The sequence below is a fragment of the Balaenoptera physalus genome (genome assembly GCF_965194825.1).
Source record: "Balaenoptera physalus genome assembly, chromosome: 11".
Lineage (NCBI taxonomy): Eukaryota > Metazoa > Chordata > Mammalia > Artiodactyla > Balaenopteridae > Balaenoptera > Balaenoptera physalus.
Genome location: NC_138896.1, coordinates 61,951,683 through 61,967,546, shown reverse-complemented (window position 1 = coordinate 61,967,546; position 15,864 = coordinate 61,951,683). Strand labels below are relative to the sequence as shown.

At 45.2% G+C, this 15,864-nt stretch overlaps 1 protein-coding gene across 1 annotated transcript in view; it reads right to left on the bottom strand.

The window, feature by feature from the left end:
• Positions 1-863: 863 nt before the first annotated feature.
• Positions 864-15,864, bottom strand: part of DCLK3 (doublecortin like kinase 3) — a 49,781-nt gene continuing 34,780 nt past the window's right edge. Inside the window, exons 3-5 of the mRNA XM_082412808.1 lie at positions 5,521-5,653; positions 4,112-4,279; positions 864-1,472 (exon numbers count right to left, since the gene is read on the bottom strand). Coding sequence (XP_082268934.1) covers positions 1,279-1,472; positions 4,112-4,279; positions 5,521-5,653 — 495 coding nt within the window. The 3' untranslated portion in view covers positions 864-1,278. The remainder of the gene's footprint in view (positions 1,473-4,111; positions 4,280-5,520; positions 5,654-15,864) is intronic.

The following is a 15,864-nucleotide window of genomic DNA, read 5'->3' as shown; positions in this document are numbered from 1 at the left end:
ACATTCTGAGCTCCTTCCAGCCCGGGTGTAACACATCAACTGCGTTTCTGACATAGTAATGCACTAGATGGCTCCCTCGTGATCTGAAAATGTTAACACAGTCACACCTGAGTGCCTAACTTCACGTAGACGGGACTCAGACTCAGGGATCATCGGCTGAAACGCAGTCTAAATGGGTCCTGAAGGGGTGGGAATAAATCAATGATTTCTTTTTTTTTTGGCCATGCTGAGCAGCATGCAGGATCTTAGTTCCCTGACCAGAAGGCGAACCCGTGCCCCCAGCAGTGGAAGCATGGCATCTTAACCACTGGACCGCCAGGGAATTCCGAATGGTTTCTTTTTTTTTTTTATTTTAAAAAATTATTTATTTATTTATTTTTGGCTGTGTTGGGTCTTCGTTTCTGTGCAAGGGCTTCCTCTAGTTGTGGCAAGTGGGGGCCACTCTTCATTCCGGTGCGTGGGCCTCTCACTGTCGCGGCCTCTCCCGTTGTGGAGCACAGGCTACAGACGCGCAGGCTCAGTAGTTGTGGCTCACGGGCCCAGTTGCTCCGCGGCATGTGGGATCTTCCCAGACCAGGGCTCGAACCCGTGTCCCCTGCATTGGCAGGCAGATTCTCAACCACTGCGCCACCAGGGAAGCCCCCAATGATTTCTTCTTTCCATTTCAGGCTGCACCAAATCTGATTTTCAGTAAGGCTAAAATGCTAGAGACCAAGACCAGCACATCCTAAACAGACCTGGCCAGTTCATCAAGGGTCCATCAGCACATTTATACATAGTCACAGTGGTTTCGGGAGGCATGTCTGAACTATAACTCCCTGGCTCTCATCACCAGCATTAAGAAGTAATCAGAATACAGTTACTTCAGTCATCCAGAGCACATTTTATTAACACAGAAGGACCACTATTCAGCTTATTTATCTCACAGGGGGAGTTTAGACCCTGGTAAGCACCACTCATGTAGTATACTATGAACTTGATTACAAGGAGGAAGCAAAACACATCATTATTACCAAAAATTCCTCACTGAGAACAAGTCTCCCCCTCACCCCCCAAAAAATGTATTAAAGTCTTCAAATCTAAAAATATGTTACAACATTTAACATTGACTCAAGTTTATTTTTTAAAATAAGCTTTAAAATATACTGAGTGTCTTCTCTCCTTCCCCTGATTCTCCAGTTATGGGAGGAAGGCTTTTTCACTGTTTTTCTCCTTGACATCTATCCTTTTCTCTGTCCCCGAGCAGAACCGAGGGCTGAGCGAATGCTGAGGCCGTGACTATGACGCCTGCTCTGCAGCCCTCGAGTGCTGGCTCCGGAAGTGGTTCTCGATGCTGGGGGGCCCCTCCTTTTGTAGCTTTGCCCTTCTGGTTTTTCCAGCAGTTTCAATCCAGGGATGCTGAAGGACCTGGTGGGCCGTGTAGCGCTTTTTGGGGTCTACCACCAGCAACCGGCTCACCAGATCTTTGGCAGCTGTTGGAATGAGAGAAAGATGGAAAAATGAGATGGATGCAGGTGGTTTGGAGTTTTCCTTCCCCGTACAGGAAATAAGGACACAAACTTTCCTGTTAGCGCCATGGCTGGATCAGAGAACTTTCTGCCACGATGGAAACTTTCCACATCTGCGCTACCCACTTGGGACTACTGAGCATTTGAAATATGGCTGGTGCAACTGACGAACTGAACTTTTTTTTTTTTTTTTTTTTTTTGGCCACACCGAGCGGCTTGTGGGATCTTAGTCCCCTGACCAGGGATTGAACCCGGGTCCTGGGAAGTGAGAGCACAGAGTCCTACCCACTGGACCACCAGGGAATTCCCTGAACTGAATTCTTATTGCATTTACTTTTAATTAATTTACAGTTACATTCAAATAGCCACATGCAGCTAAGGGCTACCATGTTAAACATAGAGTCATGAGGTCAGGCCTGCAACTAACACCCATGGCGCCGCCCAGCCCCAGAGGACACATGGAGGCCACATAGCATACGTCTACATATTTAAAACTTGTAAATCAAACTATCAAGTTGTTAAATAAAATATGTCCAATCTTCCTTCCTAAATTGATAAATATACCTCCAGATTGACAAAACTGAAAAACATGGGCAAAGTAAATAGTAAATAGTGCAAATTCAAAATGAATTTCATTTTTTGCCCAAGACCATGACTGATTCTAGAGAGATGTGGTGACAGCCGGTGGGTCAGGTGGCAGACGGGGAGGAGAAGAGATTTCTCCCTGGCTCGCTGGCTCTCCCAGGCCGGCTCCCTGAGCCTCTTAACCAATTACTCAAGAATACATGGGAGGGAATTCCCTGGCGGCCCAGTGGTTAGGACTCCGTGTTTCCACTGCAGGGGGACACGGGTTCAATCCCTGGTCCGGGAACCAAGGTCCCTGCAAGCTGTGCAACACGGCCAAAAAAAAAAAAAACCTGATGTAATAAAGGCATGAATGTATATATTTAAAAAAAAAAAAGAATGCATGGGGAAAAAGATACCCATGTTTATTTACCTTTATTGGGGGATGCCTCTTGTTCAAGGTCAGCTGTTCACCCACCAATTGCCCCGCTTGTATGGCCACTGTCCAGCCACCTCTTGAGCACGGAGACCACAGGATTTCTCCTACCCCACCCCGTTCAAACTGGGCAAATTCCGCCCACAATGTACCCCTTCCCCATCCATCCCAGCATCACTCCTTCAAGGTGCTCGGAGGACTCAGGGGGTAGAAGCCCAGGTTTAAACGGAATTCTCAGTCTCACATGCCTGTGTGTGGACAGTTGGACACCCCACCAATATCTGTGCTCCCACTACGCCCCCCAAACAGCTGCTCCTTGGCACCCTAGGGCACTGTGGGGAGGGGCTGGGAAAAGAGGTCTCACAAGCCTTGGAAGTGGGCTTGGGCCATTTGTGCAGGAAATTCTGGGGTCCCGCTTAAGTGGTCTAGAAGGGGGAGCCTGGGCTCTGGCGGGGGGCACAGCCTTTTGTCCCCAGAGTGTCCTCACTTCTGGGGAGAGATGTAACCAGAGCAGGCCCTCTAAGGCATGGGACTCAGGGCAGGGGCCACCATAACCAAATCTAAGAACAGTGTTGCATAGAACTTTCTAAAATGATTTTTAGTCCTTCAATTCCCAAATTGCCACTGCCTTGATCAGCTCAAGACCCTTACTCTACGGGCAGCAAGCTACCCTCTGCCCACCTTATTTAAGTGGAAAAAAAATGAAGCTCTTCCCTTCCCACAAGCCCCAACCCCAGGTTAGGAGCCAGAGCTGAGGACAAGGGAAGATGAATAACTTATCTTAGATGATGTGTTTATGGGAAACTGGGGAAAAGTTATCACTCCTATTCTACTTTTTCAGCTAAAGACTCAAAGACTCAAAACCCCCAATGATCTAGTTCTCAATTTTACAAGGGCAGTGGGTAGTACATACAAATCAGTAGAAACAAGGGGGAAAATTCCACTTGGAAGGGCCAAAAAGGAGGAGGACCACCATGCTTCTGCTTCACTAAAAAGTACCTGAGACCTTCTCCCTTGACCTTCCAGAGCCCCTGTGCCCCAAGTATGCCCCCATAGGACCCTGATTATTCACAGGTAAAATAAGCATCTCCAGTCTGTCCAATTCCCAAACACTTCTGTATGTGAGATGGCAGATGGCTTTTCTTTTTTTTTTTTGGCCGCACTTCATGCCTTGTGGGATCTTAGTTCCCCGATCGGGGATTGAACCTGGGCCCTCGGCAGAGAGAGCGCCAAGTCCTAACCACTGGACCGCCAGGGAGTTCCCTATGAGATGGCTTTGATCTTTCCAAATGAGGATTACACATTTCTGATATTTTTCAGCTTATTTTTCAGTTCTGAGGTTCTTTAATTGGCTTCAGGAGAAGTATTTGGTGACTACAACTGGTGGTGAGAATCTTTCGTTATATCTCAAAGCAAGTCGTGTTCGGAATGCTATGGAAATCTACACCAATCTAGCAGGAAATAAAGGATGAAGCACAAGATGCTGACAGCCCAGGTACCAGAGCGGGTTCTCTGGGTGGCGTTTTACACATCTGACCTGATCCCCGGAGGGGCTCCAGCTCTCCATCCCCTTCCCTCCTGCCTGGGAAGCCTCAGGTCTCACCGTCAGAGATGTTGTCCCAGTAAGGAGCCAGGAACTCGAAGTGGCCCAGCTGGATGATGTTAAAGAGTTCATCCTGGTCCCTCTCTGGGCTGCGGAATGGGGGGAAGCCGCACAGGAGGATGTAGAGGATAACGCCCGCGGCCCACATGTCCACCTCCAGCCCATAACCTGTGCAGTAGAGGCAGAGACACATTATCTCACCACTTTGGCTGCCATCTCTGTATCGAGGGGTCTCAAAAGCACACCAGACAACTCTGTGTATCCACCTTAATATCTCTACAGAGTCAGTGTGTTCAAAGTTTAACTCACCCCATCCCCATCTCCCAAAAGAGCTTACCTTTCCAACACCCTGTGTTAGTTGGTGCGAGCCCTACCATCCTGACTTCCCAGAGTTCACGTAGACTATTTGCTTTCATTCCTCTCTTATCCAGCTCAGTAATGCCTCCATTAAAATGTCTATAGTCGCTCAGTACTCTCTTGTCCCACTGTCACCACGTTACCACAGCTACTATGCTGGCCACACCGAGTCCAAACTCACTTGTGGGGAATCCAGACTCAACCTACCCATCCAACTGCAATTCCCGCTGCTCCACTGAGGCTGGTCTTCTCAATGTCTCTACCACCCAACCTCCATGCATAGTCTAGTCTCTGCATGTTGGCTTCCCTGATGCTTCTGCTGCTGGGACAAAATCTCTCCCTCCTCCCTACCCCCAACCCTACAACCCATCCAGAGCCTTCCCATCTTTAACCATCATAGGGTGGCTAAACTGATTTCTCCTGGAGTGCAAGGATGGCTAAATAGGCATTCACATACTTGGAGCCATATAATAATAATAATAATGCTAATGATTTCCTTGTATATCCTTTACAGAGTGTGTCACTAAAATAGTCCATTGGACCCTCATACAATATACAGGCCTGTAATAAATATTATTCATTGGGTTTGAAACGGGACCTCCTTTTCCTTTAAACGCAAGGTTGGTAAAGGAATTTTTAAGCCAATTACCGTAAGACCTGTTCCAATTGTCTCCATTAGAGGTAACCTTGGGTGAGTGCCCAAATGGCCTTGCTTGCTTGCGTTCCCCACCCAATTCTCCACCATCTTCCATCTCACCGTCCTGCCAACACACGTGCATGTGTGCGTGCACACGCACGCACACACACACACACACACATATACCACAATCCCTTCTCTGTAATAAGGGCAGCCCTGGTGAGGAAAAAGTTCTCATGCTTTGGTCAAGAAGACCTATTTCAAATATTTCCATTAACATCCAAGTACAAGCTTAGTGCCAACGCTCTGAGACTTCTGACTGCTCCATGCTGAAAAATGTAAAATTTAAATATTAAAAGTTAAACCTTGGTTAGTAAGTGAGCTGGAGTCCCACAGAGCAACGTGTAACCCTTACCTTTCTCAGAAAGAATTTCAGGAGCTACATAAGTTGGAGTCCCACACACAGTAAATATAGGTCTCACCACATGCTTTGCAAGACCAAAATCAGCCAGTTTCAAGGTGGTAGATTTGTCCTCATTTCGCTGAACCTGTAAGAAATCAAAATCCCCAAACCACCAAAACTGTGATGAGAACAAAGAAGGAAAACTAATAGGACAACAACCATGCAAGTTCAGGATAAGCAAACAATAAAACACAGGAGCTTATAGATGAACCCAACACTGACAAATCCAACTTGATCTCAGTGACACGTGCTCACTAAAGAACCAATGAGTTAGATTTTCTCTGCTGTCCAATATGGTAGCACCATATTGCCACAGATGGCTATTTATTTTAAATTAATTAAATTAAAATCTAATTAAATTAAAAATTCAGTTTCTCAGATGCACTAGCCACATTTCAAGTGTTCAATAACCATCCATGGCTAAGGGCTATTATATTGGACCGTGCAAATCTACAACATTTCCATCAGTACAGAAGGCTCCACTGGGCAGCACTGAGTTAGAACAAGGATCAATGATATTTTTGAGCACAGACTAGCTTTAATGAGAACTAGAAAATGCCTGTGGGTAATGCAAAGTCGGAGCAGAGGAAAAAAAGAAAGGAAAAAGAAGTGGGAATTGGAATGAAAAAGTAGACAAATAAGCAGTGGAGGCTAAAATTATATGGTTTACCTAGCAAACACTTCTGTCGTGCTTCTTTGATGCCAGGCGCTGTTTATAACATCTTACAAAATATTAATTCAGGGCTTCCCTGGTGGCGCAGTGGTTGAGAATCTGCCTGCCAATGCAGGGGACACGGGTTCGAGCCCTGGTCTGGGAAGATCCCACATGCCGCGGAGCAACGAGTCCCGTGAGCCACAACTACTGAGCCTGTGCGTCTGGAGCCTGTGCGTCTGGAGCCTGTGCTCCGCAACAAGACAGGCCACGATAGTGAAGAGGCCCGCGCACCGCGATGAAGAGTGGCCCCCACTTGCCGCAACTGGAGAAAGCCCTCACACAGAAACGAAGACCCAACACAGCCAAAAATAAAAAATAAATAAATAAATAAATAAATAAAAGATTACTATTAAAAAAAAATTAATTCATTTAATCGTCATTGCAGTCCTGTAAGGCCACGCACATTCCCATTTTACAGATAAGGAAATGGAGGCACAGTTACATAGTAAATGGTGAGCTGGAGTTTGAACCCTGACACTTGGGCTTTAGAGTCTGTGCTTGTAACTGGTGTATGATGCCGAATCTTCCAGCAAAGGGTTATTTCTGTTGCAGGAGGCTGAGGAGGTCTCATCCAAAGGCCCCCAAAGAATCGGAAGCAGGTGGAACAGAGGCAAACCTCCACCATCAGGGGGCACAGCCAGCCATTCTTGACCCTGAGTTTTACCATGTTGTTACCAAAAGGGCTTTTGCAGTAAATCCCTCAGGCTGTGCTGGGCCCAGGAGTGGTCCCTCTTGGGGGAGAGATGGCCTTGCCCCTGGGAGCATTTCTGCTGGGTGGCCAAGACCTCCAGAGCATCTGCTGGGCTGTCTGGGTTTCAAGATTAAATGAATTAATATCATAATTTTACCCTCCACAATAGTTCACCTCTGCAGAGCAGGACTGACTTCACGCAAAATAGGAAGTATTGATAAAGAAAGTCAGCCTTGCTATCTTCCTCCTCCTCTTTTAGGATCTCCTCATCCAAACCGAGGGCCTCCTTCCCAGGCACGGCCCTGGTCCATCCTCTGCTGTCAAGGCTCCATCCTCCTCCCCTGCTTTAACTGGGCCCGCATCTCATGGTAGAAGCTGATGGCTCAGGCCAAGGTGAGCTGAGTGGTTAATTTCAGCGCTATGGGAAACTCACTGGGATTAGCCTGGGTGATCTCATCCAAGTGAGACTCACTGGAGCCACCAGGGCTATAGGAGAAATTATCAACCTGTCTGCAGGTGCACACCCTTGCATCCTGACTGGAACGGGGGCCAAGGTTCCCAATGCACCGACCAGCACTTGGGGGGCTGGAGGGCATTAGGCAGGGCTCCGGTTCTCCCTGTGCTGCATCAGACCCACACCCGAAAATGCGGGGCGGGCAGCCACTCCCGGATGTCCTCAGCCAAGGGTAAGTGCTCCAAACCTGCTTTGGCTCCTGCCAGAGAGTTTACATCTCTGTAAGCAGAATGTGTCTTAACCACTGAGCCCAAGTCACTGCTAGGCAATCTAATCAATATCTCCATAATTAACCTAACCTAATGGAAATCACAGATGTAGAACTAAAACACACTTCTGCTTTGGTCTGTGTATTGAGACAGACACAGCCCTAAAGGAGACTGGAGAGGTAATTATTAGAAAAATTTACACTAGAAAATCTACTTTGGAAGGCAAGGACAAAAAAAATGTGTGCTGCCTTAAGTTTCCAGATGGACCACCTACATGAGTCCCATTTGCTGGGTGACTGCTGAAAAAATCTGTCCCTCACAAATATTTGTAAATATTCCCAACCAAATGATCAGCATTAAAAGCATCTGGCTGATTGAATACACCAAAATAAACTATGAATCCCTATGCAAAATGACGAGCATTTCCTTCCTCAAACCCCCCCATCCCCCCAACCCCCGATTCCAAAACCCGGCTCCACTGAGTCAGGAGCAGATGAAACATGATGGAGACTTGGTCTTTTAACTATTTTGAAGTTTTTCATGAAATTTATTTTGAAAATGTATTATGTTAAATGTCCAGATGCTGACGGATACATTTTCAAATACCAAATCTGTTTTTAAAAATTATTTTATGGCCTTCCTAAAATAATATTATGCTGCTTCTTGTCTCCATAGCTTTTCTCTTTGAGTCTCAGGATGATGAGACCCGTAGCAGAACCTGAGGGTGGTTAGGATCCACAGAGTCATTTGTTCCTTCCGGAAAGTGAGAATGTTCTGTGTTTTTAATTCTTCTGTCTCCAGCCTCTGCTGTCGGGAGTTATGTAACATTTTTTTAAAATTTATTTTATCTTTTAATTTATTTTATTTACTTGGTTGCGCCAGGTCTTAGTTGCAACAGGCAGGTTCCTTAGTTGCATCATGTGTGCTCCTTAGTTGCGGCAGGTGGGCTCCTTAGTTGCAGCATGTGTGCTCCTTAGTTGCGGTAGGTGGGCTCCTTAGCTGTGGCATGCGAACTCTTAGTTGCGGCCTGCATGTGGGATCGAGCTCCCCAAGCAGGGATCGAACCCGGGCCCCCTGCATTGGGAGTGTGGAGTCCTAACCACTGCACCACCAGGGAAGTCCCGGGATTTATGTAACATTTTTCAGAGCTGTCAGTGTGACTTGAGACTTATTTACTTCGCTTACATGAGCAGCTTAACTACACTTAGGGTCACACACTGACAGTGTGAATTTTGTTTTTGGTTTTTTTGGTTTTTTGTTTTCCAACAGGCACCTCACATTCTTGGATTCAGAACAGTTCTTACCTTAATCCTTGAATTCAAATGACTGACATTCTCCTGGAATAACTCTTCCTTCTGGTATTTGTGCAACTTTTTTTTTTTTTAATTTAAGTATAGTTGATTGACAATGTTGTGTTAGATTCTGGTGTACAGCAAAGTGATTCAGTTTATATATATATATATATATATATATATATATATTCTTTTTCATATTCTTTTCCATTATAGTTCATTGCAAGATATTGCATATAGTTCCTTGTGTAGGACCTTGTTGGTTGTCTACTTTGTATATAGTAGTGTGCATCTGTTAATCCCAAACTCCTAATTTATCCCTCCCCCCACCCTTTCCCCTTTGGTAACCATAAGTTTGTTTTCTAAGTCTGTGAGTCTGTTTCTGTTTTATAAATAAGTCCATTTGTATCATATTTTCGATTCTGCACGTAAGTGATATCATATATTTGTCTTTCTCTGTCTGAATTTCTTCACTTAGCGTGATCATCTCTAGGTCTGTCCATGTTGCTGCAAATGGCATTATTTCAGTCTTTTTTATGGCTGAGTAATATTCCATTTTATATATGTACCACATCTTCTTTATCCATCCGTCAATGGACATTTAGGTTGCTTCTTGGCTACTGTAAATAGTGCTGCTATGAACATTGGGGTGCATGTATCTTTTCAAATTAGAGAATTCATCTTTTCTGGATCTACACCCAGGAGTGGGATTGCTGGATCATATGGTAGCTCTATTTTTAGTTTTTTAAGGAACCTCCATACGGTTCTCCATTGTGGCTGCACCAATTTACATTGTGTGGAACTTCTGAAACCATCAAAGTCTCCACCCAAACAGGAAACTTGTCTACAACATCTTCCCACCAGACTGTCGTTCACCCCTGGTTGAAATCTCAAGATGGAAAAGATCCCATAGCTTCACATGGCAGACCATCCAGATCATAGTCAGATTAACTTGGGAGGAGGTTCACCCCACGTTGATCCAGAATTCCACCTCCACTCCTTTTTTCTAAATCTGCCCTCTGGGAAGGACACACCACTTCCAAAGATGGGAAACAAGTACCAGGATTCCCCCCAGGGTGCTTCTGGTTTCTCTAACAGGCTCCCAGGTGGTACCAATGCTGCTTCTCGAAGTTCACATCCGAGAATCCTCAAGCTTATCCTTACAGGATCAGGTCTCCTGACCCATCATCCCCTTCTCGCTCCTCCCTACGCTAAGTACGGCTCTTGAACCAGCAGCACCAGCATCACTTGTGAGCTTGTTGGAGACCTTAGGCTACCCCAGATCCACGGAACAGAACTGCATCTCTATGAGACCCCAGGGCGATTCTTGTGTACTGTAAAGTTCTAGATAATCCCTATTTCATTGACGCCTCTTTTAACAAAGAATGCCCAGAAATGAACACCATATACCACGTATGATTTGAACAAATCAGTGAGTCTCGGTACCCTCAGCTGACAAGCACTGGGTGGCCATCAAGGCAAAGACCCCACTAAATGAACCACTTCGACGCCACAGCCCCAGTGCACACATCTGACCTTGCCCTCACCCCACACCTCCGTTTCTCTATCTACAGGTTTATCTAAATTCACTGCTCTGGGTCACATTCCTTCTGGGACACGTCTTCAATTGCCCTCTAACTGAAAGTGTGTTAGAGATTAATTTACATGGTACTTTAATGACTCCTGGTCCATCTGCATCCATCATCCCTTTTTCCAGCCACACCAAAGTACCCTGCTTTGAATCCAGATAATCTACATTTACATAAGCAGCCAGATCACATCTGGACAGTCTCAGAGCTTCAAAAGGAATCTTTCCTTTTCTGAGCCATTAACAGCCTCCTCTCCTTCAAGGGCACAATTTAAATGTGATCTTGATCAATGATCATCTCTGAACAGCAGATGGAAGCAGAGCACAGACCAAACAGCAAGCGGCTCCCCCTAAGAAAAGGGGTAGAGCTTATTTATCTTTGTCGACTTCTTACTTCATCCTTCATACTTCCTCTGGCCTTCTCCCTCCAAGTTTCCATTTCCAACTGGCCATGAGGACGGAAATGATCTTAGAAACCAATTCACATGGAAATGCCAATGCCTAAAATCAATTTACATTTCAACAGCAAAAGATAGCGTAATACAAAGAATGACTGAAAAAATCAGTGGGGACAAAGTTTTCCCAGGACCTGTCACATGACCGGCCTGTGACATGCCTTTGGTGTCTACACATCATCACCTCTCTGGCTCCTGTTTGCTTCTCCCAGGGCCCAGTCAACACCACACAGCACATTCCAACCTCTCCAAGGGAGCACATGCTGGCAGAAGAAGCAATTAACACTGATATTTCTTCAAGCTGGAAATTCTCATAATTAAAACTTTTTTTGCAAGATTTCAGGAGTCTAAATAGCCCTAAAGGAAGAGGGGCACTAGCATCTTATCAGGAAATGTGATCACTAGAAATAGATAAGCTCAGTAATACAGGCCTAAAATTTTACTCTAGGGCCCAATTATCAGATATAAATATTTCTGCTGGTGAAAACAACATGGTAAGCTTGCTAGATCCATTAAGAGCTCCTAGCACATTCTGGAAGTCTCTAAAAGCAGCCACAATCAGCCACGTAATCAAAAGTTAGTTCTAACATCATCAGTCTCCTAAGTTTAGCGAAGTATTGATACATGCAGTAGCCATCCATTAAAGGAAGAAACAATTACTTTGATAATACAAAAGTCAGCACAAGAGCAGAACACTAAATTAAAGTCAACTAAAGAACATTAATTGATGGACAGTAGTCACCATGGTGATATTTACTAATATTAACTCTCAGAAGACCAGCCAAGTTTGCAACATAATTATCCTAACAGCAGGTTTAGAGATGACACCTTTCTAAACTCAGACAATGAGTCTATTGTCAAATCCAACACTCCCCAGATCTTTGCCTGAAAAACCACAAAGAACTGATGTTAGGTAGCATTTAAAGTCTGACATAACAATATATTCAACTTTACTCATCTGGAAAAAGGACAGACCCGATTTAGAAATGTGACAGGCCCACTCATTCTGAAAAACACCAGCTGACAGATTATCCACAAGACAGAAAAGATGTTACCCTATGCCACCAAAGATGGCTCAGATCTGTAGCTTTTTGCAGCTTCTGAAGGAGACTTACCACCACGAAAGAAAGTTTTTTATTTAAAAAAACAAAAAGTGGGCTTTCTTGCTTGGTGCTTTGTGACCACCTAGAGGGGTGGGATAGGGAGGGTGGGAGGGAGACGCAAGAGGGAGGGGATATGTGGATATATGTATAGATATAGCTGAATCACTTCGTTATAAAGCAGAAACTAACACAACATTGTAAAGCAATTAAACTCCAATAAAGATGTAAAAAAAAGATACAATAAAAAAAAGTGGGTTTTCTTTAAAATCAGAAAAAAAGGGTCGAAATATCAATTACAATTAACACCAATAAACAATTCATGTATTAGACTGAAAAATTATAGCTCCGCTGCAGTTTTTCCTCTCTCTCAGGACACACACACACACACACACACACTTCACTGCCTTTAAGGGCACTAAAACACATATGAACTGACATTTAAATCCATGAAGGTATCACCAAATGACTTCTCATAGGCAGCTAGCTTGTCCACACTAAATGTATTCCTTGCAATTTTTCATTTCCTGAAGCAAATCTCTCCATGCCATCTGCAAGTGCTGACTTTCTCCATTTTAAAAATTGCTGACAAGTCAGTCCCTTAACACAAGTGAGAGTCTCTATTGCCCAAGAGATGGGCCAGCTCGACAGATTGGTTCCAAGACCCTGTGGAGAAAATGCGAGCTCAGATGACTGTCCCCAAAAGAAGACAATCCTATAGGGTAAAGGATCTCACTCCACATCCTCGAGAACGTGTATCACTGTTCTGATGCTTTATTAAGCACAGGCCCAGGGCTTCCCTGGTGGCGCAGTGGTTGAGAATCTGCCTGCCAATGCAGGGGACACGGGTTCGAGCCCTGGTCTGGGAAGATCCCACATGCCACGGAGCCACTGGGCCCGTGAGCCACAATTACTGAGCCTGCGCATCTGGAGCCTGTGCTCCACAACAAGAGAGGCCGCGATGGTGAGAGGCCCGCGCACCGCGATGAAGAGTGGTCCCCACTTGCCGCAACTAGAGAAAGCCCTCGCACAGAAACGAAGACTCAACACAGTCATAAATAAATAAATAAATAAATAAATAAAAGAACGTGAATTAAAAAAAAAAAAAAAAAAGCACAGGCCCAAAATGTGCTGCTCATGGGACCCACCCAGGCCTCTAGTCAGAATTCCTCCTGCTTACACAATTTGGTGAAAACATCAGAGGATCCATAAAGAACACCGCTCTGTCACGATTCCAAAGTGCCATTGTAAACAGGGTCCGGCATATCACACATGGGGAAAACTTGGGCTCAGACCCAAAAGACAGAAACAAAAAGCAAGTGAAAGAAGGATGAGGACACTTAGCTCATGCCTCCCTGGTGGCACAGTGGCTAAGAATCCACCTGCCAATGCAGGGGATAAGGGTTCGAGCCCTGGTCCGAGAAGATCCCACATGCCACAGAGCAACTAAGCCCATGCTCCACAACTACCGAGCCTGCACTCTAGAGCCCGTGAGCTACAACTACTGGGCCTGAGTGCCACAACTACTGAAGCCTGCATGCCTAGAGCCCATGCTCCACAGCAAGAGAAGCCACCACAATGAGAAGCCCGTGCACCACAACAAAGAGTAGCCCCCACTCGCCGCAACTAGAGAAAAGCCTGCACACAGCAACGAAGACCCAACACAGCCAAAAATAAAATAAATAAATTAAAAAAAATTTTTTTTAAATATGATTTAAAAATGGAATTCTTAGGGAATTCCCTGGTGGTCCAGTGCTTAGGACTCGGCACCTTCACTGCCGTGGGCCTGGGTCTAATCCCTGGTCGGGGAACTAAGATCCTGCAAGCCATGCAGTGCGGCCAAGAAAAACCAAAAAACAAAAATGAAATTCTTCAAAGGGAGATTTATTCCCTGGTAATTCAGACCATTCAGGCAACCAGTCAATGATCTGCAATTCTCTGAATCTGGACAAAAACAAGGCTGCTTGATTTAGGGGTCAATGTAGACCTCACTTCACCAGATAATTAGCTCAACTCACTCAGCGTTTCATTCTGCTTGTGGGAGCAGCTTACAGGCAGATGAATGTACTGGGATGATGTTTCCAGGCTGGCTCTACAGCCATGAAATTAAAGGAAACAGGTTAACTCCTTTCCCCTCCACCGCTCTCCCCACCAAAAAAAAAACTGTGGCTCATGAAGATCACTGTCTCCATTTACTATGGCTTCATGTGCAGCAATCTGGCTTTGGATTCTTCCTCATGATGTCCACCTTAATATCAGACTCATTCCTAACATAATAATAATGAGAGTAGCTGCCACTGATGGAATGCTTGCTACTTGCCAGGCAGCATGCTGGGGTCTGTATTCATTCTTTCATCCAACTGATATTTATTGAATCTCCACTATGTGACAGAACTGATGTAGTTTTCAAGGTACAGTCTGAATAAAACAAGGTTCCTGCTCTCATAGAACTTTCCAGGAGGAGGAAAAAGAAAATAGAAGAATAAATATGGAACGCATCAGGCGGTGATCGGGGCTACAAAGAAGAAAGTGGGACGAAGGGGCCAGAGAGTGAACATGTGAAGTGCACTGTCCTAACAAAGCCCACCAGCAACACACTTGAAATTCAGGAACACACTGGGTTCACTGACTCATTGCAACAAGGGAGATCCCCAACATCTTGGGGATCCAGGCATCTAAGCGAGAGGGTGTTCAATGAACTTGTTGTAAGAGCTGGGTTGTGTTAGGTGATTTGGGAGAGGGTGCATGAAAGCAGGATTTTGCTCTGAACTGGATACTGTCAGGAAGTGAGGGTAATTCTATGATTGGGCATCTTGGTAATTCTTATCTAGAAGGTGGGAGGAAGGTGGGGCAGTGAATCATAGTCACCCAAAAGGGAAAATGTAGCCCCATTTGTGGTCTGGACAATCTTGTTCTTATCTGGATTTGAACATGATGATGAAGAGGTCTTGCTTTTGTCTGGATCCATCATGGTCCTAGAGTGTCCTTATTTGATGTTGGTGCTTTGGGAGATTGTTTACATCCAAAAACAGAACAGCTGAGCTGTGTGTGCCAGGCCAGCTCCTGGTAGTCTCAGGCTGCTTTTCCCTTTGCCGTGCTCAATCCTCCCTCAACCTTCTAAGACAGGTACTATTACTATTTCTCTTTTATAAGTGAGGAAACAAAGGCCCAGAGAGATGAAAGGACTGATGCTAGAGGCTTTCGGGATCTTAGTTCTCCGGCCAGGGATCGAACCCAACCCAGGCCCGCTGCAGTGGAAGCTTGGAGTCCTAACCACTGGACCGACTGGGAATTCCCAGTACTGAGCCTTTCGAACTCCTGCGGCAAGACCTCTTCTGCAAAAGGGCCAGGGGGACTTTTGGTGGGAGGGTGGGCTCAAAGCCTGCAGGGGGAGCTGCTACCAGCAGACACCCCTAGCACCTAGGGCAGAGGATGTGCAAACGCCCAAGAAATGAAGTCCACCTGATGACTGTCAAGGTGAAAATATTTTTCTCCCAGGCTTGAGGAAACAGTTTCTATTTTGTTTAAATTGGAAGACTTCTTTCTCAATAATTTAATCAAAACCCATTTATCTCTGCAATTTATGAACTACAACCAAAGTTTTAAATACTGAAACGAGTATGTTAAAAAAAAAAAAAAAAAGGCCATAAAGGTAATGCTCTAGCGCACAAGGGTACCAGAGTAGAAGCCCGTTCCTACTTCCTGTATCCCATGTTTTATGACCTCCCTCTT